Consider the following 27,991-nt stretch of genomic DNA (forward strand, 5'->3'; position numbering starts at 1 on the left):
CTCCGACAGTGTTCAGTGCGGGGAGGCGGGAAGCTGAGAGCGCTGTGAATGCCATTTGGCCGCGCCGGGTCGGTGTCCGCCGGGGGTCGCCCTGCTTTAAAGGCGCGCTGCGGATACGGTGAGAGGAGAAGGGAGAGCGGAGGCGGAGCTAGGCGGGCTTAGCGAGCGCCGTCTGGTCGGAATTAAGGCGAGCGGCGCGGTGAATCAGCCGGCAAAGCAGCTGAGGCGGTGCCGAGGAAGGCTGCTCACCAGCCGGTCGGGGCTCCCTGCACCGTTCTCGGGAGGGAGCGACTGGCCAGTCCAGGGGGCGCATTGGGGGCGGCACTCGGTGTGCCGCTGCATCACTGGACAAACTTCTGCATGCATTTCCTCGTTTGACTCGGCGGAGCCGGGCTGGGGAAGCTGGACGGCCTCGCATCCGCCCCTCTGCCGCTTCCCCGCAGCCCCCAGAGCCGAGCCGGTGCTGCAGGACCCTGGACAGAAACCACGGTGGCCGGAGGACGCGCAGTGCGGTGGGTACCACGGAGACACCGCGGCACGGAAGGGAACGGAGGAGGAGGAGGAGGAGGACAGGCGCCATCGCGTCCTTTGGGGAGGGGGAGGCGCGGGGGGGAAGGGAGGAATGCAGCAATATTGCGGCGGGTGGGAGGACGTGCGGGAGCCCAGCGCTATCTCGCGCCCGCGCCCGGAAAAAGCAAAGCTTGGATGGAGAGAAGAAAGGCGATTTGGTGAAAGAGAAATATTTATCCTCTTAAAGGTACTACCGTTTCTAGCTGTTTGGTAGGCAGGCAGGAGTGGGGGAAATATGCATGGTGGGGGTCTAATTAAAAACATGGATGACTGATCTTTCTCTCCCTCTGTCTTTACATGCGTATGGACGGAAAGAGACCTTTTATTTTAGAGAGATGGAGAAGCATCTGACATCTTCCATGATAAATCAATTATTCCACAAGGTGCTAGGAGATTCTTTGTTTTGCGGCAGCCAACTAATATGGCTCCCTCTCTTGAAAGCATCCCTAATACACCTATATACACTTGCCCGCAAAACACTGGGGCAAGGCTATCTCGGTAGCCTTCCTCTCTAAAGATACCTAGCTTTTTCCTTCGTCTTTCATGGAGTAGTATGTAGGCCATTTATAGAAAATGAAGCCAAGCCTTTGATATGTGTGTGTGTGTGTGTGTCATCAGAGATACATTCCTACAAAGCTTTGGGCTTGAAATTCAAGGTCCCATCACACAGGGCAGTCTTTGCATGTGTCCACAATTAGGTGTTATGTTCCCTCCCCCCCCTTTTCTCCCTGCCCCCAAGAACAGTTTAATTTGGAAGGGAGAAATGGATAAAAGTAACAATAAACACAACAATGCTCTTAGTGATGAATATAATTGAATGGCGTTAGTATTACTGAAAAGCAGGAGGCTGTATATCTGGGAGAAAACAACCCCTGCCTGGGCTTATTGGAATTCTTTTTGCCTTTGGTAGGTAACTTCTGAATCCTATTTGAGGCTGTGACGGAAAGGAGAGCCAGCAGGTTTGAAGCAGAGACTCTCTGCCCTGGTGGTGACAGCGCCCAGCTCTGTCCACTCTGCTCCCTGCTCCCTGTGCACCATGGGCACTGTCTTGAGCCTTTCGCCCAGTTACCGGAAAGCCACCCTCTCTGAGGATGGTTCAACCACAGTGGGGCATTATACTGCAGTCCAGAACAGTAAGAATGCCAAGGATAAGAGCCTGAAGCGCCATTCCATCATTTCAGTGCTGCCTTGGAAACGCATCGCAGCTGTATCTGCCAAAAAGAAAAACTCCAAGAAGGTGCAGCCCAACAGCAGTTATCAGAACAACATTACACACCTCAACAATGAGAACCTAAAGAAATCTCTGTCTTGTGCCAATCTGTCCACCTTTGCCCAGAACCAGGGTGGTCAGCCTACAGCTCCAAGCCACCAGATCTCCAGCTCCAAGGGCACCGTTTCTTCTGTCAAGAAAACACCTCACCCCAGCTGCAACTCATCTGGCACCCCCAAGAGGGTCCTTGTCCAAGCCTCAACCAGTGAGCTACTAAGATGCTTGGGGGCATTCCTTTGTAGACGCTGCTACAGGCTGAAGCACCTTTCTCCCACCGACCCAGTATTGTGGCTCAGAAGTGTGGACCGATCTCTCCTCTTGCAAGGCTGGCAAGACCAAGGCTTCATCACTCCAGCCAACGTGGTCTTTTTGTACATGCTTTGCCGGGATGTCATTTCATCTGAAGTAGCCACGGACCATGATCTTCAGGCTGTCTTACTTACCTGCCTCTATCTCTCCTATTCCTACATGGGCAATGAGATCTCCTACCCACTCAAACCCTTTCTGGTAGAGAGCTGTAAAGAGGCATTTTGGGATCGTTGCCTCTCCATCATCAACCTCATGAGTCCCAAAATGTTGCAAATCAATGCTGACCCACACTATTTCACTCAGGTCTTTGCTGACCTGAAGAACGAGAGCAGCCAAGAAGAGAAGAACCGGCTGCTCATTGGCCTGGATCGGTGAGCTAAAACTCCCCCTCATTCACCCTTTCATTTATCTTGTTTTTATGTTATGTTTCTTTTCTATACAAGCCAGGACACATAGGTGAGACTGGACAGGCCTGAAAGAAATCAGCCACCCACTGCTGGTCTCCACCATTATTACCTTGGCTTCTATGAATCACCACTGACAAAAAAATGAAATGGGTTTGCCTGTTTGGTTTTCAGTTTTGCTGCATGTGATGGATATGGCTTCTTTTCCAGTTTGTAAACCAGGAGAGGGCAAAATAGAGTGGAGAAGCAAGCACCATGATACAGGATCATGGCATCCTTTCACCTTTTGCTTGTCCTAAATACCTTGCGAATTGGGGTGAACTAGCTTGCAGGATTTACTTCTTCACAGTGGAAGGCAGTGGAGGAACATAGTATTTACAATTCTTAAGAAGAAAAAGACCAAATCTAGTAGATGCTCTAGCACCTGGTATTCTAGAAAAGAGATCAAAGAATGGATTTTTAAAAATAGTAATTTAAATATTATTACTTTGTACACCAGTTTCAACAAGATGACATCATCTCAGTACTGGCCTTCAAAAGGGACTCTTACTCCATGACAGTGTGATTATATTGAGAAACAAAAGTGTGTAAGGAAAAGTCAGGAAATATACAAGAGACACACCTCATTTGTATATGATATTGCCACTTGCACCCACTTCATTGGGGGCCTTCCACCTAGGCTCTCTAGGTTTTCTCTCAATATCAGTATCAAAAGATGAAGATGAGACTTGACAATCTTTTCTTGCTAAGGTAGATATAAGCCACAATATGGGTTGGAAGGTGAGATTTCAAAAATAATCCCAGGCAATAGGTACTAGCTGGTATTGATTTGTGGCAAGTAATGCATGTTAATATTTGACTGGTCAAAAATGGTTAATTCTTTTGGGGTGGGGGTGATGTTTGCATAATATAACTTTGCTGTTCAGAACAGACTGACTTTGAGTCCCTTGAGATTTTTCTGAGCATCTGCAATAAAGTTCCCCAATTCAATTATTTATTGAAAAATGCTTAGGCTTATGTTAATAAATGTAAGAAATGGTGCTGAATTTCAGTGTAGAAATGCTTTTCTTCTAAGGGGGTCCTTGCTGCCCCAGCCGGAACAGTATAATTGATGTACATTTAGCCAACCAAAACTCTTCATACTTTATGAAAAATAGTAACAGCCACAATAAGCACAACAAGGAAATCCCGAGGACTGTGAGTGAAGATAAGTTGTAATCTAAACCTGCGGCAGATACGAAATAATTCAGATATTTTGTAGAGTAAAATTGCAGAAGGTTCTTTTGGGCCACAAATCTGTTCCCATGCTTGGAGACATTCTCTTCCACCTTGCAGATTTACAATTATATGTGACCATCTAAGAATTTCAATATTTTTTCCCCACGTTGAACATCTAAATATTTGATTGTTAAATTCTGACGCTTATATATTTATTTTGTTTAGTTCTCTAGTTCCTAAACAGTATGTAAAGGTTAAAATACTCTAATCTTCAGGGATAGTCAAAAGTATATTAAAAAAAAAAAGGATAGTGGGGAGACTGAATTTCCCTCAGTTACTAATAATATGTATTAAATGTCAATAGTCCAGATCTAGGGTTCTGTGGAACATGTGAACTTTTGGAATGGAGGTAATCTCCTTCACTGTTTTAAGTTCTCACAAGCTGGACAGTTAAATAGTATAAAGGCAATAATACTCTGGGGTAAAGAAGGCTGTGGATAAAAGGATAAGTTAGAAATATTCTCGAAAGCTCTTCTAATGCTATTGCTGAGAATGCTGGCATTCTAGCAGATAGCCAGAGGGAGAACTATATTGTGTCTTTAAATAGGATAGCTTGCAATTAACTTAGAAAACAGCAAAGCACTATTAAAAATACAGAAGAACACTAAAAGCTGTGAAATCTGAAAAGGCCAAAGCTAAGAGGCTGCAGTAGATTGGAACCAAAATGCATGTGTTATGATGATTAAGTAGCTGCTGGGTTTGTTCGGCAGGTCTTGTCACTGCTTCAAAAGCTAGGCCAAAATCTGAGCCATTAAGTGAGATACTGTTAAGCTTGCTGTTGAGTTTCTAAAGTAAAATAGAGCCTTAGCATCATAGAGGAAGGGAGGGCTCCTCTACAGATCTCCCCTGCAAACTATTTGCTTCTCTGAAATGGGTGGTATCTATCATCATATCAATCTCCCTTGGAGACCCCAGTTTCTCATTCAGCATTATGGCTGAGTTCTGGAATAATTTACAATAGTGGCTCAGACAAAATTCTGGAATGTGCTCAAAGGGCATCATTCCCCTGGTTGTTAAAAATGACAGCGAATCTTTTTTGCCCTTCCTCTCCTTTTAAATAAAGACAAAAGACTTTAAATAAAAGCAAATCACAGTTGTATTTATATGGATATGAAAGCTTAAAGCTGCAATCCTTTGCATGTTTACATGGAAATAAGTTGCATTCAAAGAATCAGACTTATTTCTGAGTAGGTATGCTTTAGATTGCACTGCATGGGAAGCAAATGTGACTTGGTGGTATAATTGATGTGCAAAACTATCTTGGCTTGAACCTATATATTTACTGTTTTATAGTGGGGGGAAGACAACTGATGTACTTGATATAGAAGAGGATTGAGTGAGACTTTAATATGCTGCTGTACGAAATGAATCATTTTAGAACAAAATCTATGCTTATGGCAAGAGGAAAAAGAAAACATCCTTTTCTGTCATTCCATTATTGCTTTACAGTAATACTGTGCATGCCAAAAGCAGCATTGTGACTTTTGACAGCAGGTAAAACTTTAGAACACTTGATTGTAAAAAGAAAAAAAAAAGAAACATAACTTACCATCCACAAATTTCAAGCAGATATACTGCTTTCATCCACACCTTCATTTCTTCAAATCAATGTATTTCATCTCAAGACTTCTAGATATTTTCTGATATTAACTGTACACAGTTCTTAATGTTTAGCATTATTCTAAACTATTTTTCTCAAAGGAAAAAAAAAACAAATAGTGTGCCATTTTTTTTCCACTTGAACATTCTTCAAAACTACATTTTGAAAGTGGGGGGAAAAGAAAGCAGGATCTGCTAAATTCTATATGTCTGTGTATGTTAAAGTTTTTGGATTTTTTTTAGCGTTCAATCCCTTCTGTAGATATTTGTTGACCAAAATTGGTGGTATTGCTTATTATTACTTAATTTATAAATGGTCTTTTGTATGTATGTGTACTATAGTGTGTTTCTAAGTATGAGGTTTATAAATATGACAAGACTGTCAAAGAGCTGTGTGTGCCTGTAACTTAATTCCTCCCTATTTTTATTTATTTTTGTATTGCTGATTAAAAATAAAATGCACTGACCATCCATGACACAAATGATTTTCAGAGGATTTTTTAAAAAGCTGTCTATGGTGGGAAGATGACAAGGAAAATAGTGGTAAATAATGGGAGCTTTGGGGAAACAGTTGAATTTATCTTGATACATGACAAGTTTCAACCAATGTGATCTTAAAACTGAGTCAGTTACTTTGATTCGTAGATGTGGGCTCTCAGATGCTATACTTTAAATGAGTACATAATCAAGTCACAAAATAGGTATTTATCTTAACTAACTGCCTGGAAATCTCATGATTTAAACATCAATAAAAACCAGGAGATTATTTTTTTTTTAATGTAATCATGCAATAAAGGAAGTGACAGGGAAGAAGTCTATTACCATAGTTAGCAAAAATGACAATGATTAGTTGAAATTATGACACTGCTTTCTTTTCTTTTTTTTCTCTGAAAAGAGAAAAACAAAATACATTTCAGAAAATGCAGAATCAAACTCAAGTAAATGGAGTTGGGTATAAATGATAGTCCTTTTATTTCAATTACGTAAACAAAAATACATCTTCATTATGAATAGTACTTGTGTCCACATTTCTGTGTAAACTATTTAAAAATATTAATTACATGATTACCTCATTCTTAAAAGATCAGGCATACAATTAAGAAATAGTTAATTTATAGATAAGATCCAGAAATACACATATAAGGTAGAATCCAGTATCATATGAGCAGCTCATACACTTAAGAGTTTCTTCCGTCTGGAAACCCTTGCCCAGTTCTCTAGGCTCCCCTGCTGACTGGGTGCTCTGCAAAGCACAATGTGGAGGAGGAATTTCCTCTTCCTGTTTTGGTAGCAGAAACTACCTTTTTAAAAAAATCAAACAGAATAATGTATCTGCTCCCCCAACAACCATACACACAAATCAAGAAAGAAAGAAATACTGTTAATTCATTTAAATCAAAATACTTCATTACACATTATGTAATCAACTTAATAGATTTGTATCTTGGTATGGAAAGATTTCATCTTTCATACAGTTTTCATAAATTTGGTCATCATTCAAATCCAGCCTTTATTTTGGGATATTAAATAAAAGTGCTAATTTTATATCTTCTGAGGCTAATTTAGCTGCTTTGAAACTAAACGCTTGAAGGCAACCAGGGATTTTAGGCAATCCATTTCTCTATTGGTAGTAGAGATAGGACCAGATACTCAGTCTAGCTGGATGGACTGATCAAAAGCTAGCTTGCTTTTTGGTTGGAATGGAGGATTAGGCTCTACCGCTTGCTTTCCATCATGAATGTGCTGCCATTTGGGGGGATATGGAGAAGAGAACACATGAAGAGATTTCTACAGTTACATTGATCTTCCAAGGCAACTCATATTCTGCTTGTAAGTTCTACCTGCCCTGTATTTCATTCTGCCTAAATAACAGCCTGATGGTTTTGGGCTGGGAATCATGGGATTTAGAATGAGATTCCCTACCTGGAAGGCACTTGGTTGAAGAAGTCCTTTTAAGAGCACTTGGAGATACTAGAAGATTGGGCTCATCAATGGAAAAAGAAAGGGAAAAGAAAGGCATAGAGATAGTAATAACGTTCATTGAAAAGCTAATTTGAAAAGAAGAGCAGTAACTCATCTTGGGCAGAGGCAGATAATCCTATTTAGGAAATGAGCCATATTTAAGAATGACTCAGAAGCAAGCAGGACTTCTTCTAACTAGCTAGTTAAGCAACATTTGTTTGCCATTTTGTGCCCCAGCTCACAGAAATGGTAAATGCTGCCTTCTCACACTTAAAACAAAAACAGGCTTACTGAAGCAATTAGCTCTACCATCATTGCTTTATTCTTAGGTTGCGTGCAGTTATAGTTACTTAAGTCCTGACCTGTCCAGCAGTGTCAGGTTTACAACTATTTACCTTTAAACGGCCCAAAATAGCAATCTCCTCCCTTAAGATGCTCTCCATCAATGTTTGAAGACATGTGTTTTTTTTGGGGGGGGGGCACAAGAAGAAACAAAGGCCTGTTAACAAGGCTATAACTACACCTCAGCAGAGGGCTGTACAAGCAGCAAAAGGCAACTACAAGTCTAAGCTGGCCAGAATAATGCCAGCTGCTCAAAGCACATTAATGATATACTGGCCCAACCTTTGGGCTCCAATGCTTGCAATTGGAGTGCCATCAACAATCAATCATTGAGAATCTGAGCCAAGCTGAATACTGAAAGGAAAGGGGGGGATGGGAAACATATTTTTTTAAAATTTGTAACCTTTATTATTTTTACAAATAAGGCAGCGGACATATCCCACCCCTTCTCCTATTTTTCTCTCAACAACCTATGAAGTGAGTTGAAGAGAGAGGAGGGGGGGAAGGAGAGAGAGAGGGGTGGGGGAGAGAGACTGGCTCAAAGTCACCAAGGTTGCTTTCATGGCTAAGGTGGAATTAGAACTCACAGTCTCCGGTTTATGTTAAAAGCCAGACCCACCGAGAGATTATATAAGAATACAGTGTAAGTTCAACAAGACTTTGAGTTGCACAATAGGACCCACCCAACAAAACAATGAATCCCCAACCTGAATACACACAGAGTGTCAAAGGAAACTTCCTTGGAAAAAAGACTGAAGGGATGGAGTAGCTTTCAGGGAAATAATTTCCAGCCTCTTGTAACTATCTTATAGAAAATCTCTTTCCCCCCAAATATAGCTCCCATTTATAAATTAAGATTTGGTGTTTGTAAATCCAGAGTGGGTCCTTCTGTTTCTTCTCATACAAACGTTTGGTTCCTCTATTGCAGTCTCAACTATTAGCTCTACAATAATTTTATATATCTGGAGAATTCATTAATAAAAGCTACTTTGGTACACAGTGGATCATACAATAATTTAAAATCATAGTTGGCTTAATGGAGGAAGCATTTCAAGTTCTCAGTTCATTAATAATGTCTAGATTTGTGTCGCAGACCAATACTTTCATACTCCTCCCTCCATAAAACTTAAGGCACTAAGTTTGAAGACATCAGTAGACTGTGGAAGGATGCTTAGCGACAAGAGTAAAATTAATTCTCAGGAACCCAGAGGATGAAACCTGTTCGATCCTTGATGAAGTTTGGCTCTGATTGGTTAATTTTGGTTTTCACTGAGATGCTGCATTTTCGCCCATGCATGCTGCACTGGACAGGGTTAGTGACGTTTACTTGCAGATGACGGTTTTCACTGTAGGTAAAAAGAGAGTAATGAAATAAAAAGGATTAATTCTCAAGGGGAGATGATTAAAGGAGGCTACGGCCCACTACCAGGCTTTGAGCTGTTCAGAACCGGGTTGTGAAAGTGGGCAAGCATGCACACGCATTCCCACTTGTGTGAGCAGCGGGGAGTGTGCACACTCCATTTGCACAAATGGTGGCCAAGCAAGCCCACTCCTCATGCAAATGGAGCTGAGCATGTACACTTGCTCACCACTCACATGGAACCATCCCTTCCTCCCCCCTCACACCACCGGCCTGCAAAGCCAGAACTTTGGGGAAGTCTGGATTATACAAGAATATATTGTAGAGGGGGAAAAGGAGACAACGAATCTACACTTGGGAAGGTTGCAAGGGATACCACGTGCGCTTTCATAATTATAGAAAACACCACTGCTAAATATCAATCATTATCTTCAACCTGAGAAGCACCTTGGGAGGCCATGACTAACAGGCAGAGATTACAGCAGATTAGGCAAATGAAAAAAAAGGAAGAATTACTTTAGTCCCCTATGATAAGGTCTGGCATTTTGTGTTGTTGGACAACTGTAACATAAGCGTTCCTTGGTTTGAGATCCGAAAAATTATAGACAGAAAACCCATACAGAAAGAGCAGGAACAAGGCTCTTCGCATATCATCACCTCCAATAATTATAATTACAATATCCCCCACCCTCACTGTGAGTGTGCTATGAAAAAGCTTACAGGATTCCCTTGAAATGTTTGCAAGGGGGAGAAGACGAACAATCAAGTGGATTCTGAATACAATTACTCTTTTGCTTGACCCTTTTCCCCTTGCAGAGTGGAAGGGATTTCAAGAGAGTAAGCTGTTTGCTATTCTAGACATTGAAAGCAATGTGATTGCACTGGCAAAGTCAAAGGAGAGACAGTCCATAAAAATCACTTGCCCTTTTTCTCCCCCAACACCTCATAGACTGGAGAAATTGGAGAGAAAGAGATTTCAACCTGTTTGCATATTTTGTCCATATTTCCCTACCCTAGGCTGTCAGCAAGACTGGACTGCTTTTAATTCAAGATAGGAAGCAGGCATTCAGGCATTCCAAATGGCAGGAGAATGCTAACAAAAGAATGGCAACAAAAGTCAAAGGTGTGAAACTGAGTACTGCAATCTTGTCTTTTTCCATCAGGAATGTTAAATGATTTCCCACTTAGTGAGCGCTTCACTTAGTTGCTGGTCCTATAATTTATACCTCATTTCTTAAGTACTGTGGGTAAAATGAAATGAAAGTCTCCTTTAAAAAAAAGACAACAGATCAGTTGATTAAATATCAATAACTTTTAAAAGCTCTTCTATAATTTTTTTGAAAAAAAAAAAAGAGAGGATTACTCAGGGAAAATGGATACATTCCAGTTTTTCATTTTTTAAATTAATGTTAATTACCAAAATAATTAATGTTCAAAAATGCAGGAAATGTAATAACAATTTTTCTATATTTGGCAGAAATGTTTATAAACTCAACAATTTGGGAAGATACTTCAGTGCAAGATGAAACAGGTTTTTTTTCTAAGCAGGGCTTAACAGAAAAATTAGTTATCCTACAAAATATACAGAGCTGCCCCTGTCCATGATAACAGCTGCTAGAATAGTTTCTTTCTTTCTGAGAATTACATATAATTCCTTCTTAATAGTGAAGTAAACTATGGGAATATGTATCAATGTAAAAACAATCAATTTTGTATTTCTTTTTAAAAAATTATGACACTGAATTTAATTGAACCTGAAAATAATTTATGGACTTTAATGCTTCACATGGACTTGAACTACATCCAAAAGTTTATCCTATCATAAGATTTTGCCTGATTTGTTATAAGGACATATTTCTTCAGATAAGACTGAAAGTCCTATTAATTGCTAGTAGCATGTTGGTAGTCTTGGCTAATACTGATTATTGATTTGATTTTGACAATGGCCTTAAATTGCCAAATCGATGCACAATCACTTTTATGCTACTGTAATATTGATTATGGGTAATCTTACCTTAGCGACTACCTCATTTAGATGCCATTCAGTTACATTGATGAAAAAGTAACTTTATGACCAATCCTCAAATTTACCACCTTTGAAGGTCTGTGAAGCAAAGATCATAGGCGTAGTTGCTGTTTCACTTAACAATCAAGTTGCCAATCCCAGTTGTGGTCACTAAACGTGGACCATCTCTATTTCATTTTATGCAGTTTGTAAATCAATTTTCTATGTATAGAAAACTCTCCCTGCAGTTTTCTTGGCAAAATATTCAGAAGTCCAGAATGTCCAGATGTTGAGGAGATTCTTTGCCTCCTTCCTAGAGAAGGTGACTGGCCCATGATCACCCAGCTGGCTTTATACCTAAAGTAACTCTCCCAGTTTTTAGCCTGGTCCCTTAAACTGACTCTAATTTCTTTACAGACCCTTTCTTTTTCAACTTCTTAATTGCTTTTTGAATACATGTTGTAATAAAAGAAAAATGAGAACAGATCTTTTAAAACATACTTTTTAAAAAGCTTTCACACTTTTTTTAACTTTTGTAAACCAGACCTATATTACTAGTATATTATTATTATTGTGCTTTTCATCAAAATTATAATTCTTTTCTTCATGCTTTCATTCTTTTTCCTAGTATACCTGGTACTTAGTTTTTTTTTTTAAAAAAACTTTTGTTTAAAATTCTAGGTGGAAAGTTTCATTAAATTCCATGGGCCCATTTCTGACTAAATCGCATTGTGCTCTTAATATTAAATATCTGATTGTGGTGATAGATGTGCCAAGTGACAGCAACATTAGAAAGGAGTATAAAAAGTTGAAGAAGTACCAGGGCCTGAAGGAGGAACTGGTGAGTATGTGGAAACTAAAAATAGCAATAGCACTTAGAGTTATATATTGTTTTACAGTTCGTTACAGCCCTCTATAAGTGCTTTTACAGAGTCAACATATTGCCCCCCCCCTAATCATTTTACCAACCTTGGAAGGATGGAAGGCTGAGCCAACTTTGAGCTGGTGAGAACAGAACTGCCAAACTGCTGGCAGCTGGCAATCAACCAAAGTAACCTACAGGACTGCATTCTAAACGGTGCATCATCACAGCTGATAAAGCCAAAGTGGTCCCAGTGGTGGTAGGAGCACTTGAGGCTGTGACTCCTAAACTGGAAGAGTAGCTCCAAAAGATCCCAGGAATGGTATTAGAGCTCTTTATCTGGAAGAGTGCAGTGTTAGGAACAGCTGAGATACTGCATAGAACCCTCAAACTCTCAGGCCTCTGGCAGACAACCAAAAATTGAGGAAGACACATAAAACAGCAAAGTCATTCCTTGTCCACGTTTAATATTTCTTTAGTTACACCACACTAAGCTGCATCAAAAATCCCTGCTTAATCTGCTATTTTTGCAGAGCATTAGCAGACTTAGGTGCAGTAAATGCACCTTAAAGTCACAACAGATCACTGGTGCTTAGAGAGACAATATAATGTAAATTACTGGCAATGAGGTCAGGATAACAAAGCACTTTGTCCTCTCAAGAAAATTTTTGCAGATTCATTTGCAGATAGCCACTTGTCCATAAACAAGTTAGTAAGCTCTTGCCTTGCAAGAGTTCAGAAGTGAATCATCCTATGTACATAAAGAGAAGTTAGCTTTCTGTTTACCACTATTGCTCCGTCTCAGGTCAACTTGTTTCCCCTGTTTACAAAAACAAGCGGTGAAAGTTACTTTACTATCCTTGAAGTAAGGATGAAAAATAAACATTTGCTTTTCTACTTTATGCATTTGGCTCCTTCCAATTAAAAAACATATTTTAAAGTTTGTTATATCCATGTATATTTCTGAGGCGAGGTCACAATTTGCAAAACAGAAAAAGAACTGTAGCAACAATAAGCATAACCACAAAAGGCTTTCAGCAACATCTGACTTTTGAAACATTGCTTCATTCTTGATGATGGAAATGGATGTTTCAGAAATGAAATTCAAGCCTAGACAGAGCTCTTTATGATAGTCTTCCCTGATATAGTGCTTTTCAATTGAACTATTGCTTTCATCACTTCCAGCCATACCTTTCAAAGTTTATGGTTTACATTTCACTAATTAACTTCAAGGATACATATTACCAGTTCTATGACTAGGTATTTGCTTTTGCTTCTTGACACAGTGAAATTATAGCAACAAGCAATGCAGATGAGAATACTGTATACTCTCATGGTGGGAGGGAAAGGTAAGATGTCTAAACTGACTTGTTCTGGTACAACTTCCCAGCCTGATGTCTGTTTGTTACTAGACAAATCAATTCTAATTTCTGGAGATTTAAATTACACTACATTTGTTTCATAATATTTGTTATAATAGGCCAATCTGCTCTACCTGGAAATAAGACACCACTATAAGAAGTAGGCTCATAATATGGGGATGCTCACTGCTCATAACTTGTCAGCTTTAAATTTCCCATGCCTTTAACCATATCATATAATCTGCCTGATGCAATTCTGCAAAACCACAACATATACACATGGAGCTTTCCTTGAGAACTGGCCATTTTTAACATGCCCATTCTACTATTGCACAAAGGTTAGCAAACAGTTTGGGGGACACTTCAAACTGTTGGCCAATACCTATAAAGTCCTAAATGGTTTATGACCAAACAGTATGAAAAAAATGCTTTTCCTCCAAACATTTCTGATTTCATGGTTAAAATGATCTGCAGGGGTTTTCTTCAAGTTCGCCACCTGCAATGATAGATTGGTAGATAGACAGATAGACACCCCTACCTACCTATCCAAGAAGATCTGCTTGGTGTCAACTAGAGAAAAAAATTAAATGTGATAATTGTTGTGGTTGTTATTTTGTGTTTTGTCTATAAGCTCTCAAGAATTGTGTGGCATCTAAAATAAATAGGTACATCTGTTGTGAACATCTTATATGAATATAAATTCCACTGACTGTAATAGAGTAGCGCATAGTAGATTTGTCTCATTTAAACTGTATTGTAGACTTTAATATGACATTTACATAAACACAATTGAAGAAAAATCACTTTTATTTGAAAATGGAATATTCCCCAGCAATTTGTCTGGTTTGTGAGTAGCAAGCAATAATTAATAAATATTAACCTTTCCATTAAAATATTATTTAACATACACTACAAGCATATGGGCATTATGTGAGGACAGCTAGGAGCCAAAATGAAGGACATGAAAGTAATCCAAAACAGAAAAGAACCATTTTCCAATTCCCTATGTTTTGAAAAACCTAGCAGCATCATTGGTGGGACTCATGATGTGAGGGAAAGATAAAAAAAATATTCCCAAATGCCCGAGAGAATTGCCCATCATAAATCAAAGCCTGCTTCTGATTATCCACAGTTCAGAGAAGTATGGTGTTTGCTTTGAAATCTAACTTTAGTTCCTAGAATCTCTGGGCCCACCCTGAAGGAATCCTAAATTGCAATGTAACTGTATAAGGATGCTGGTATTACAATCCGCACACATATGTGGTTGGCTAATGTTTAGTTCAGTGTATCGTGAGTATGATTAGTCTTGAATAATCCAGATTAAAATGGAAGAAACCTGACAAGATAGAGATAGTTATAACTGGGGGGAAATCACCCACACAGCTCTAATGAAATGAGATAAAAGGAAACATACGTGTAGGAAGAAAGTAAAGCTGACGAAATGGTGGCGAAGATTGGAGAGAAAAAAACATTGTTTTAAACACTACAGCTTTCAGTCTCAGTCACCATAGTAACACCTGATTTTAGCATTCAATCTGATACATCATCATTGCTAGCCAACCAGAAGATGAAAACAACATATATGTTTTTATTAGGCTTGTAGGGGAAGCTAGAAGAAGATACGTTTGTTTCCTTTTCAGCAGATACTTGTTTACAATCACAACCACAGATTTATTATAAAATATGCATTTTTACTATCTGACAGCATTCCAACTAACTTGTTTATCTACACAATTGTGCACATACATATCTGTATATTTCAAATCCTGGAGCATCCAAACCTGCTTACTGAACAGGATATACAACAGGAAAGAGGTAGTTATTAATAGAAGCACTAGAGGCTTTTCTGCTTTATTCTTCTGCAGTGCACGCAGTCCTCGTTGCTGGATGGACCAGGTGTATTGAGAATCAGCCTATCTGTTGAACTCCAGAAGTTTCCTATTGAAAGCCCTGTTATACCAGTTATGAAAATGAAGCACCTGTCTGATAGATCTAGCAACCATGTTTGTCCAGATGCATACTTGTTTTAATCAGCATGTTTTAAAAAACTACATCTGGATACATTTCAAATGTTTTGTTCTCTCTACTCTCTGATTTTATCAAGACTGCTTTTCTATTATCTAGGCTAGCAATAACCAACTTTTATTCTAGCCTTCCCTTTTATCAGCCTCTCTACTATAAACCTCAATCCTACGCAGATATAGTAAGAGCAATGCAAGAATTGAAAGGTTAATTCCCTTCCTGTCCCCTGAACTCTAGAGATACTTCCATTCTTCCAAAGCACAATCTGGTAGATTCTATGTGTGGCTTAATATTTGACTTGCCTGATTCGCTCACAAATGAAAAAAGCCCAATGTTAATAGTAAATGTTGGACCAAGATTATACAACTACAGCTAAAATATTGAACCATAAGCAGTGAAGTCTGATTCCAACCTTGCCAATGATATGAATTTAACTACGTTTTGATATCTTACCACTGTCACTTGTTATATGGGGATGGATGTACTTACCAATCTACAGAACCGTTCTAAAGCAACTTTCCTCAAGTTGAGGCTTTCCAAGTCTGCATAGAATCACTCTGATTATCCCCAGCAAACATGATTATTATAAGGGTTCAGAGAGTTCAGTGTTCTAACACGCTACATAAATGTTAATCTGTCCTTATTTCTTCTGACCTCTTATTTCATTTGAGTTCTTTACAAGTTGCCAACATTCTAGTTTTCACGCTCCCCAGACAGATTCATCAAGAGCCAACATCCAAGGGATAAGAGTACTAGGATGTAAAAAAGACTCTGAACATTATAATCTTGAAGTTATGTAAAATAAAGTAATTTCTAGAGGAATAGCTAAAACTTCCTTTTGTTGTAAAAATAACTGTCATGTGAAACAAATTCTGTATCATAGTAGAAATTTACTATTTAGTAGTACTGAGGTTTTCTTCCATATTTTTGTGATGGGAAGAATAAACACGATCCAACTCCTTTTTGGGGGGGTTATTGTACAATACCTTCCCATTGTACTCAGATGATTCACAATAACTATGACTAGCCAGCTGGAAGCTAATAACATTTTTTCTCAGTACACTCACCAGATAATTCTCCCATCCTGAGGGGAAAATAATGCAAAACTTCAAAAATAATATATGAAAGGAGCTGGGAAGACATAATAAATGCTGCATGGCAGGTACTATAGCCTATGCTTCAAGGAAATAAACCAAACAATGTGCTACTATGGAGTTTTGTTGTTGATTTGAGAGACAATGTGCTACATCTACATTATCACTAGCTTATCATCATAAATGCTTTCCACAGTTTACAGTACATTTTTGCAATTAAATTTCCGCCTTTGCTTTGAAGCTCACAAATAAGTCTACTTTGTATGTGGGAGAAGAAAGGAAGTGGATAAAAACGCTCTACTTTTAGAAGTAAGAAACTGGGCTAAAGTGTATCATGGATCTCGGCACTCAAACTTATCTGGCCAGTCCATAAAGTTATTGATCAACATATTTGTGTATACATATATTAACTATTTCCCAGGATACCTATTTTAGGCTCCATGGAAATCATTTTCCTTATGGGGAGTGTAGCAGGAACAGATAGCTTTGGCCCATACTTGTTTTTGATAAACTCTACAATTGAAGTTAGTTGAGATGCTGCCATAAATAAAGTACCATTCCCCAAATTGGCCTAACCTCCTTTTAAAAGACCATATAATTTTTAGCCTATACATTGTGGAATGAAGAAGTGTGACTCCAAATGCACTTTAGCAAATGTCAAATTCTGAACCACCATCTGTGAAATAAAACTACTTGCCCTTTTTTGCTTCAGCTGCCATGCTGAGACTCTGCTATGAATTGGTATAATCTTGTGAAAGGGCAATTTTTTTTGCCATCAAAGATCATCTCTTTTAAGGTAGTGACCTGGTTTAGTGATTGCATTTTCAAATTTGCCCAATCAGAACTCTGAATTCAGAAATTAGTAGTTTTAGAATGAAGAAGAAAAATTCACGTAGCCCTGTGTTCCAGTATATTCTGTAGCAAAATTTTAACTGTTAAGAATAAATGCTGGCTTATTCTACAACTAGAACAGATTATTATCTAATCTGTGGTAAGGAAAATATATTCATTAAAAGATATTTTGGATGACTTACATTTTTATACTGATTCAGCTTATTAAAATAATGGATTGAAAGGATAGGTAATAGAGTTGTTTCCCCCAAAAAAGTTTTTAAAAATATTATAAAGCTCTTAAAATCACGTTAGGAACCATGCGTCTTCCTTAAAAGGCTTTCAACCTAAATTTGTGAGAGCTAATTGTTTGCATGCTTTAGACAGAGGCAGTCTGTTTTAATCACGTTCCCTAGTTGAAGCTTATGGAGCATTAACAGCTTTAATAATATGCATTTACTTGTTTATCTGTAGAATCTTCATGTCTCCAAATAACTTCGGATAGTTTATACTTTAAAAAGCAAATCTACCAGGGATTCCCTTGCAGTAAGTGATGATTTAGGTATTTTGTTTGATCGTTCTTCAAGATAATATTGTATTATTTATGCTATGATATTATCCTTGAAGTACTGGTAGTCCACAATTTACAACCTTTCATTTAATGATCATTTGAAATTATAACAGGACTAAAAAACTGTCATATGACTGTTTTTCACACTTATAGCTGTTGCAACATTCCCCATAGTCATATGATCAAAATGACAGCAATTGGCAACTGGCATGCACTGTCCTGCAGTCATACGATCTATCACCACCTTTTGCAATATTATGACAAGCAAAGTCAATGGAGAAGCCAGATTTACTTAACAATTATGCTAATAATCTAACAGCTGCAGTGATTCACTTAACAACAGTTGCAGGAAAAGTCATAAAATGGATAAAACTCACTAAAAACTGTCTTGCTTAGCAACATAAATTTTCTGCTCAATTGTGGTCGTAAGTTGAGGACTACCTGTATTACTGTTATAACTGTTTTTTAACCAGTTTACTATGTTAGAATGCATGTCACACAGTCCATTATGCTGTCTATTAAATAATTTGAAATAGAAAAGCAGAGTATAAATATTTAACAAAGAAACGCACTCCATTCTTTTGACTTTTGTCATGTTAAGCTCAATTACTAATATTGATATGCTATCAGTTTGTGGACACTCATCTCTTTCTTCTTCATTCTCATCAAATTTTAGGACTTATGCTGAATTGTACATTGAGGAATATCAGGCAGGTAATATAAACAATAAGTGAAATCCAAGCCTCCAGAGATTAGAAATGGAACAGTGTTTGACAGTTATAATTAAGGAAAGCCTAGCCTTGCATATAAACGTATAGGACAGAATTTCTCCAATTATCTCAACAATCAACCAGAATTATGAGAACAAATATTATACTCTTGACACCAGATCACTCCCCAGATCACTTGACACCAGATCACTGGAGGCAGACCTATACAAAATGTGTCCATAGTCCTGAATGGCAAAAAAAAATTATAATGGTGGTAAGAAATGTCTTTTCCAAAAATATCTACAGCTGATCTTTGACCTAAACTATGAAAAAAATCACCCTGTAACTATTAACACAATATAAAAGAATAATTGATTCCAGAAGCACTCTCAAATTATTAGTTTTAGCGTTTGTTAGACCATTTGTCTGTATACAGATTTGATGTAATCTTAGAGGCCGAACTCTAGGGCAGCAGCAGAAATGGGGGAATGATGAAAGTCCAACTCTGATCTAATTTGAATTCAAACATTGTTTTGTGCTAAGTACAGGCAGTCCTTGATTTATGACCATTAGTTTCACAATGCTCTGGAATTATGATGGTCTCAGAGAGTGCATTCTGGGCTATTAAACACTTTCAGCCCCACAAAATGTCACCTCCATTCACCCCCATGGTTACATGATCACAATTTGGTTGCCTGGTAACCATCTTGCATTTACAACTGGTTTCACCATTCCACTCTCATATGATTGCAATTTGTGACCTGTTTTCCCAGTTACCAAAAAAACCAAAAACCCATTCAGGAGAGTGTATTCGCTTAACCACTGTGTGATTTGCTAAACAAACACCATAAAAATGGTCAAAAAATGAGGTCTGGTGACATGATGCCTTGACTTGCAATTGCAATGACTTATGACTGAAATTTTAATCCCAATTGTGGTCATAAGTTGAGGACAACCTATAAATGGCTAACAAATAAATGGAAATTAAAAAAACTGAATAAAAGAAATATGTTGCTTATAGTTGTATAATTATGTAACTATCATTGGTTTTAGGCTGGTCACCTTGGATTTAATTTCATTTAAGGGAAATATTATTTGAATTAGGCTAATTAAAGGACCACAGCCTGAGAGAATGATATTTTTTAAACTCATCCAGCAACTTTATGGATGAGGTGAAATTTTGCCAGACTTGTAGCTTAGTCCTTGAACCTCTACATTGAATGCATTATATAATGGGTTAGATCTGGACTTAACCATTACTGGACCCATGATATCAGTGGAACATAACTTAGCTATGATGTATATCCTCAGTTAATTTGATGGATCTACACTTAGGGAATTTATTTTGGAACCAGAGAAACCACTTTGCATTCACCTACCACTGAAACTAAATAAAATCAAAGACAAATAATAATATTTGCAGTCATTGAGAGGGGAAACATTCTTTTAGATAGTCTGTTCTGTGAGTAAGCTAGGATAAAGGATAAAATACTAACAAGGAAACCAGGAACAGAGGAATTGAGATCATTATGACTAAGTGATACTAGAAGGATTTTGTAACCCGCCCAAAGATCTACAGTGAATTCCTAGGTGCAATTTTTAAGAATTTAGCAGTAATTAATTTATTTCAGCAACATCACTAAGGTATATTTTCCTTGTCCTTTCAAAAACACTTCTAAAAGCAGCAAAATCTAATTTCATGCATTTTTCCAGCAAAAACTGAAAGAAAAATAGACAAATAGCAACAAGCACAAAAATAATAACACCAAAAGATTGGAAAAATGAATTATAAAGGAAAAACTGTTGACTAGAATAATTGCTTAACATTTTGTTTCAAAGTTATTATAGTATTTCAGTGCTTCCTGAAAATGCTATTTACCATATTTTATAAAAGCTGCTGGAGTTGCAAGGTAAGATCCCAGGAGGTTCTGAAGAATTAAAGAAGTCCCACTCTTCAAAAAAGTGTATACTCTTCTGCATGTAGTTGAAGAAGAATCATATATGGCTAAGAGGTATCTAGAGCAGGGCTGTCAAATTCCTGACCCACAGGATGGATGTGTCATGTGCTGGCCACGCGCCCACCCAGTTTAGAGAAGTGGGGAAAAAGTCCCAATATGTCACGTGACACTGCCCTGATGATGTGAGTTTGACATCCCTGATCTAGAGGTAAATGTTGAGACTACTTTAACTTGCTTCAACCTCCCCTCAAAGTGTTTCCCCAAAAATATCAAAATGTATATTTTAAGAATGAGTTTGAGACATTCCTTGTTCTTGATAGGTATGTATTAAATGTTCAAAAAGATAGATGCTAAATTGTTACATGCTGTTAGATCCAGACTACTGTGGCCAGGACAACACACAAATGCACAGGTTCTACTCAGTTATGCATCAATATGTATAAGACACTCTTATGTCTTACAAGATTTTTCTTTGGCATTCATGTAAGTAATAATCTATGTAGCAGCATATATAACAAGACTAAATGTAGAGTTTAGCACCTACACAGGAAGGTTTATCCAAACTGGTATATTATAGAGGTGTTGAGTTGAGATAGGTTGATGTCATATAATATAAAATTAACCCTCAGCATTAGTACTCTAAAATGTAAAAATTTTATACCACACATCTACATCAATTTTAGTCCATAAATAAAAATAAGAAGTATTAAAAAAGGTATGAAAGTGAAGAATGTCTTATAAGATTATAATGCTTCTAATAAAATATTTACTTCATAATAATAGGTGTTATAAGCTATGTATTATTAGTGCTGACCTAAGGCAGTGGAACTTGATTTATATTATAATTATTATTAAAACAGTTTTTAACAGTAGATTTTGGATCATAAAATATGTTTTCAAGATGTCCAATAGAGAAAATAGCATAATGTTGCCATATGTCTTAACTTTCAAAGGGCAGAAATAATGGTAGGTTATACAATACCTGGCTAATAGTAATAGAAATATCCAAGGTAATTTCTAGAATTAAAACCATATATTTCAGGAATATTAAGAAAACACATCATTTAATATTTTAAAAGCAGGTGTAAGAAAAGAACTATTTTTTTTTGAACTTGAGTAGGTTCAAAATTATATTTTTAAAGCTGTTTTAAATAGAATATTTTCAATCCATTGTGAAATGACAGGGAAAGTTTGATTAAATGTGGAAATGTTGCTGTCTTTATAAACAGAAGAAAAAAAGAGAGTTCTGGATGGATCAAAAGACATCTTTCCCCCCTAAATAGCTCCTCCCAAGAAAGCAGCAAACCCATTTTATAAGGATTTTCCTACAGGTTCCAGTGAGATAGCCATTTCCCAATTTAGACACACCATTCCATCAGAATAAATACTTAATTTCCCAACTGGAGCAGCCCCCAAAATAGGGTGGAGAAGCCAGTTGTTATATTGTATTTAAAATACCTCAAAGAAGGTTGAGATAATAGACATCTGCTGTTGCTGAACTCATGCAGAACAGCTGAAAATACAGTATAACATTGTTCTCTTCTCTTTCTGAGATTAACTGGTTTATTTATTAAGCACCAGCGAAATGATAACACTAGGAGTAAAAGAAAAAGAAAATTAAAAAAAAAACACCCTTTGTTCTATCCACCTGGCCTAGTTTAATATTTTCTGTTTTTCCTATGATGGCTAACTGCAAGATTAGGAACTTTCTACATGCAAGGCCAACATTCAAATGTGCTTTATTTTAATTTTACAATGTATTAGGAATCCTAGGTCTAAAGTACAAACAAGAGAATTTTGCTGTCTCTTTTCAGAATTGCTTCATATTATTATTTGTTTGTTTGTTTTTGCACCTTTGATTCCTGGTGATTGCCTGGACAAGTCCCTGCAGTTTTTTTGGTAACTTTTTCAGCAATAGTTTTGTCATTTCCTTCTTTCTAGGACTAAGAGAAAATGATCGGCCTGATGTCAACCTGCTGAACGAGATCTCATAAGTCTTTCTGTTATAAATCATGACAAGTCCAGAATGCAGATGTGTGAATTTCTTATGTAACAAGATAATAGAACTCATTCTAATTAGCAGGAAATGTTCAAATATGCATAGCATAAGCTACTATGAGACTATGACAATAAATCAATTCAAGAATAAAGAAAGATAAAAGTTATATCCTTTAATATAGGAACAAACTATAATAGATAAACTGCACCCCTGTCTCACCTATCTTGGCGCAAATATTTACACCACAAACTGAAAAAGCTTTACTATAGAAAACTATTTCTATTTACAGAAGTTTTGCAATTTTCCAAAGAAAACTAACTTTGATGTTCTCCCCTAGGGAGAATGAAAACACAAAAATACAATATTTCACAATGTATACAAAATATAGAAATTTTATATAATCATAAAGACTATTAATCTGTTTAGCATACTGCAAGTTACAATGTGTGTCTTATCTGAACAGCAATCCACAAAACCATATTTTGCAAAGTGAAAATAACAGAACAAAACCCTGAAACTTCCTGTAACGTTCATATTCTTTTTTGTAGCAATAATTATTGCAATAAAGTAATTGGGGGAAGCGTTGTCCTACTTTATAAGCACCATAGTTCTGTGACTTAGTATTATATTCAACTCAAGAGACTGAAGCAGAATTCCACACAATGAATCTGTCCAAATTTCAAATCTTCTAAGAATTTATATACATATAGAACTAATTGCAACTTGCAAAATGAAAGGCACCAAATGTACATTCTGAATCTACTCTTCAAAGTATAACCTAGATCCATTTGATATAATTTAACAACTCCTGCATATTTTTCTCTAATCCAGTACCATGCATATAAGGCTTTATAACTGTTATCAGAAAAGAGATTGCATTTTTGTTAAAACCCATTGAACTCTAGTCAAGAAGGCTTGGTTCCTTTTCTAGGATCCATGGTATTTAAGTTAATTTTAGAATAGGGATATCAAGCAAGTAGCAATACAGTATTAGGAACCAAATTCATTTGCATGAAGAACAATTGAAAAACAATATGAATAAATATTTTACCGGAGATAAGCAAAATGAAAATTGTTTTCATCTTTTTATTTAAGTATAGACAGATACCTATATTTTTGTGGACACACTGGTGTATATACAGTAGAACCTCTGGTCATGATTATAATTCGTTCCATAACTATGGTCCCAACCCGATTTGGTTGTGACCCGAACCTACTTTTGGAAATCTGGCGCTTACAAAAACAAAAAAAAATAAAAATGGCACGGAAGGGGAAATCAGCTGCAAAAAAAAAAAAAAAAAGTGAATGTTTTGGTTGGAACCTGACTTGGTCATGGTCAGAAACGTTCGTGACCAGTGGTTCTACTATATAATGAATTATTAATACTATATTATTCTATATTGAATCAGCTAAACTATATGTTATATTTCCTTTATATTTCTTGCTGGAAGTAAAGCATTTTCAAGCAACAGTACTGAATAAAAAAATATATGTATGTATGCTTTCAAGTCAATTTGTCAGCCTCCTGGATAAATCTCTGCAGTTTTCTTGGCAAGATTTCAGAAGAGGTTTGCCATTAGCTGCTTGCTAGGAGTGAGAATGATTGGCCAAAGTAACACAGCTGGTTTAGTTCCTAGGGCCGTTTTCTTCATGGCTTTCTAGCCTAGTGCATTAATCACTAGACCACAAAAGAAACTAGAAAAACATTTATTTACAAAATATTTGCAGTTTTTCAAACATATCTTTGCTTCAGGGTTTTGCATATATATAATTTGCATATACTTTTTTTTAAAGAATGGAGTGAATCTGTCATTTTTACTTTTCTCTGAAACACTTCCTCTTTTTTTCCCTTACAGAACCTTTACAAAGTTGGGTCGGACTGGAGAATATTTTAATAGAACATAATTCTACTATCCCAAAATATTAGGAACAACTTTCAACTGCAAGTGAATCAACAAAATGAAGATATTCCAATGAGAGGGTGGACAAAGGCGGTGATTGTGAGAGATTCATTATTATGTGAAATGGAAGCAACTCCACATTATTCAGACTAGCTAGTAAGAAATATAGAATAGGTATAGAATACATGGTACCAGGCTCAACAGTAGCAACTGTGAGAGGGATCTAGATATCCCAGTGGATCACCAGTTAAATACGAGCCAGCCATGTGCTGCAGTTGCCAAAAAATGCTAATGAAGTCCTAGGTTGTATCAACAGAGGGTTAGTTTCAAAATTACGCAACGTAATAGTACTGTTTTATACTGTGCTGCTGAGACCACACATGGAATGTTGCATCCAATTCTGGAAGTTTTAAAGAAGAAATTGGAGAGTCATTTGCCCAACATGGTAAAGGGTCTTCTGCTTAAGAAGGTAGTTGGACTAGATGACCTCTGACATGCCTTCCAACTCTATTATTCTATGTTCTATATAGTCTTCCTGCTGCATATACCTGGATATGGAGGGAAGATTACCAGGGTTCAACAAAGCAACCGTTAACTTTTGTAGTTAGCGTCAGGGTTGGTGAAGTTCTTTGCTGTCTCTCTCACACTCACTTCCTGCACAGTACTGGGCTGCACTTCGAAGAACAGCAGTGTTTATTCTATTGAAAAAGGTAAGTTAATGACACAGAAAGAGATATTGTAGCACTATCCACATCAACACATCCAAGTGTTTCAATTGTGCTTTACCAGCCGTTCTGCCACTGCAGATGATTTGAAATTTGCAAGTAAGGAGAGGAATCACAAATGAGGTTTTGGGGAAAAAAGACCAAAAGAGGACTTGAAAAATGTAGAATAATGTCTTAAATATTTATAAAAATTGAATCAGTATCAGAATCAATATTTTCTAATTTGGTGAACTAGACTGGGATATATTGTTGGCAGACTGCATATTGTTTAGAAGTTAGTCAGAATTTTTATTGAGTAAAAATTTGAGATGTTTACACTTAAAAAAAAATCCAAGTCATTTGAAAAAAAAAAAAAGCTATAATATAACCATTAACAGATCCATACAATTCTTCAGGTTCTTCTATACCTGAAAATAATTAAATGGGGTGGGTGGGGGGAAGTAGAGACAAAGAAAAAAAGACAGGCTTTCTGTCAGAAAAGGGAAAGAAAAACACACTGCCACTATATAATGTCCAAGGCTCTTTTGTTAAATTCCAGATTTTACAGCTCTCTTTCCAAGGTCACTACAATCTACTGTCTTTCAACTCCAAGCTTTCCTTCAACTCCAGACTCCAGCCACTGATCTTATCCCAGAGGAGCACCTGTAATAACATTCTTCCATGCTCATCCCTCTATCTTATTAACAAATAGGCTCAAAGTCCTTGAAGTTAAGCACCAGCTCTTGTTATTCAAATTTATCAAACACTCAAAAGAGAGAGAGAGAGGAAAAACAATGTTCAAAAAAGAGAGAGAGAAAAAAAACAATCTGGGTGGCAGTGTTACTGATTGTCCTCTACTTTTACTTCCCCTTGTATCCAAAGAAAATTGAGAAGTACTTTTAAAAATAAAGTTCATTGGAAACTATACAATAAAACACTAAAAAGAAAATGGAAGAAAATCTATCACCTGAAAAGGATTATAAGGAAAAAAAAGTCCAATTTAAAATTGAAAGGCATTTGTGAAAAATCCAGCAATAAAAAAAAAGACACTAAGTTTGACTTCAGGCTTAATCTCGAAGCTTAACCTCTTCTGTCTTCAATTTTAACTTTTTCTTTTACCCCCTTAGGGTGTTCTCTCAAATAATAGAATTTAAAGAGTATCTTTAAATCAGGCACCAGGCCCGGACGGATTGCCAGCGGAATTTTATAAGACACTACAGGAATCGTTGAATCTTCCATTGCTAGAAGTTATGAATGAAGTTATGCCAAAAATGAGGACACCTAAATTGTGGTCAGACGCATATATTACACTTGTGCCAAAGGAGGATGCTGATCCACAACAAATTAAGAACTATAGACCTATTTCCCTGCTAAACTCAGACTATAAAATCTTCGCTTCAATAATGGCAGAAAGACTTAAAAGGTATTTGAATAACTTTATTCATTCTGATCAAAATGGGTTTCTGCCAAAAAGACAAATCAAAGACAACATGAGAATAATTCTGGACACTTTGGAATATTACTAGGAACATGCTGAAAAACAAATGGCTTTGATATTTTTGGATGCTCAGAAAGCCTTTGATAATGTGAATTGGCGATTTATGTTATTACAGTTGAAGCAGATGGGCTTTGGAAAGAAATTCATTCAAGCCATAGAAGTTATATATCATAAACAAACAGCAAAGGTAATGATAAATGGGGAATTGACAGGTTGTATCGATATAAAGGAAGGGACAAGACAAGGTTGCCCGCTGTCACCTCTATTGTTTGTGTTAACATTAGAAGCACTACACAGAAATATTAGAGAAGAAAAAGATATAAAAGGAATGAAAATTAAAAAGGAAGAATATAAATTACAAGCATTTGCAGATGATCTGGTTTTTATCTTAGAAGATCCATTAGAAACAGCATCTAAGTTGATAGAAAAGATAGAGGAATATGGAAAGGTAGCAGGTTTGAAAATAAATAAAGATAAAACAAAGATTTTGACAAAGAATATGTTAGCAAAAAGAAAGGAAGAATTGGCGGAAGTTTTGAAGATCCAGGTCACAAATAAGGTTAAGTATTTGGGGATATATTGGACAGTAAGATGTGGTACACTTAAAGAGAACAATTATTATAAACTCAAACAACAGATTGTGACAGATTTGGCAAAATGGGAAAATTTACAACTATCATTAATAGGGAGAATATCAACCATTAAGATGAATGTATTACCTAGAATTTTATACTTGTTCCAGACAATTCCAATTAGGTTAGGAAAAGATTATTTTGAAGATTTGAATAAAACAGTGTTGAAATATATTTGGCAGGGAAAGAAGGCGAGAACAAAACTAAACCTATTGCAAGTTGCTAGAATAAGAGGAGGATTTGGCCTGCCTAATTGGGAGTAATATTATCAAGCAATAATTATTATCAATAATTTTATAATATAAGGATAATAGAATTATAGAGAATACAACATTACGGTGTATTATTATTGGATGGATTTATGACAAGGTAAGGAATGTTATAATATAAATTAATCTAAAATGTTGAATATCTCGCATAAAATGATGGAATAATAGCTATAGTCAAATAAATGATTAATGATTTTATACACACACACACACACATATATACACACACACTGTGTGTATATATACACATACACATACACATACAGTATATGTTTTCTTAAGTTTCGACGAACACCATACAGAAGCCTGATGATGGCAGATAAGATTCTGCCGAAACGTTGTTACAACTTTAAAAGCACAACTATAATGACGTGGGAAAATACCCGAACAAAGCTGAATACCATACATATAAATACCTGCAAAAACTTAAGAAAACACACACACACACACACACACACACACATCATATATATATATACT

At 36.8% G+C, this 27,991-nt stretch overlaps 2 protein-coding genes and 1 long non-coding RNA gene across 7 annotated transcripts in view; 1 reads left to right on the forward strand and 2 right to left on the reverse strand.

The window, feature by feature from the left end:
• Nucleotides 1-330: 330 nt before the first annotated feature.
• Nucleotides 331-27,972, forward strand: CDK5R1 (cyclin dependent kinase 5 regulatory subunit 1). 5 transcript variants are annotated; one of them, XR_015745846.1, is made up of 6 exons: nt 331-512; nt 1,481-2,520; nt 18,517-18,554; nt 20,829-20,991; nt 24,364-25,118; nt 26,240-27,972. XR_015745846.1 is itself a non-coding variant. In XM_026683675.2 (4 exons), the coding sequence occupies exons 2-4, from the start codon at nt 1,607-1,609 to the stop codon at nt 20,837-20,839; spliced, it is 963 nt and encodes a 320-aa protein (XP_026539460.2). In that variant the 5' UTR covers nt 331-512; nt 1,481-1,606; the 3' UTR covers nt 20,840-21,069. The 5 variants fall into 5 exon arrangements, 2 of the variants coding, with proteins under 2 accessions (XP_026539460.2, XP_087802715.1); XR_015745847.1 differs by lacking the exons at nt 18,517-18,554; nt 20,829-20,991; XR_015745848.1 differs by lacking the exons at nt 18,517-18,554; nt 20,829-20,991; nt 24,364-25,118; nt 26,240-27,972 and adding exons at nt 10,112-10,217; nt 11,781-11,920.
• MYO1D (myosin ID) overlaps nt 7,871-27,991 on the reverse strand; it is a 137,996-nt gene continuing 117,875 nt past the window's right edge. The window contains exon 22 of the mRNA XM_026683674.2: nt 7,871-9,080. Within this exon, the coding sequence (XP_026539459.1) occupies nt 8,924-9,080 (157 nt within the window). The 3' untranslated portion in view covers nt 7,871-8,923. The remainder of the gene's footprint in view (nt 9,081-27,991) is intronic.
• LOC148128970 (uncharacterized) lies at nt 12,185-14,577 on the reverse strand. The gene is made up of 2 exons (XR_015745849.1): nt 14,203-14,577; nt 12,185-14,125 (listed from the first exon to the last, which is right to left on the reverse strand). It is a non-coding gene; the product is annotated as an uncharacterized LOC148128970 (long non-coding RNA).

Source organism: Notechis scutatus, chromosome Z, assembly GCF_049901735.1.
Source record: "Notechis scutatus isolate UNSWTSFEM ecotype Mainland chromosome Z, rNotScu1.2, whole genome shotgun sequence".
NCBI classification, from domain to species: Eukaryota; Metazoa; Chordata; class Lepidosauria; order Squamata; family Elapidae; genus Notechis; species Notechis scutatus.

Bases quoted from the DNA above. Each gene is read 5' to 3' on its own strand.
- CDK5R1 (XM_026683675.2), top strand. From the start codon at position 1,607: ATGGGCACTGTCTTGAGCCTTTCGCCCAGTTACCGGAAAGCCACCCTC. The intron at 2,521-18,516 runs GTGAGCTAAAAC...ATCAAATTTTAG, and splicing joins CTGCTCATTGGCCTGGATCG to GACTTATGCTGAATTGTACA.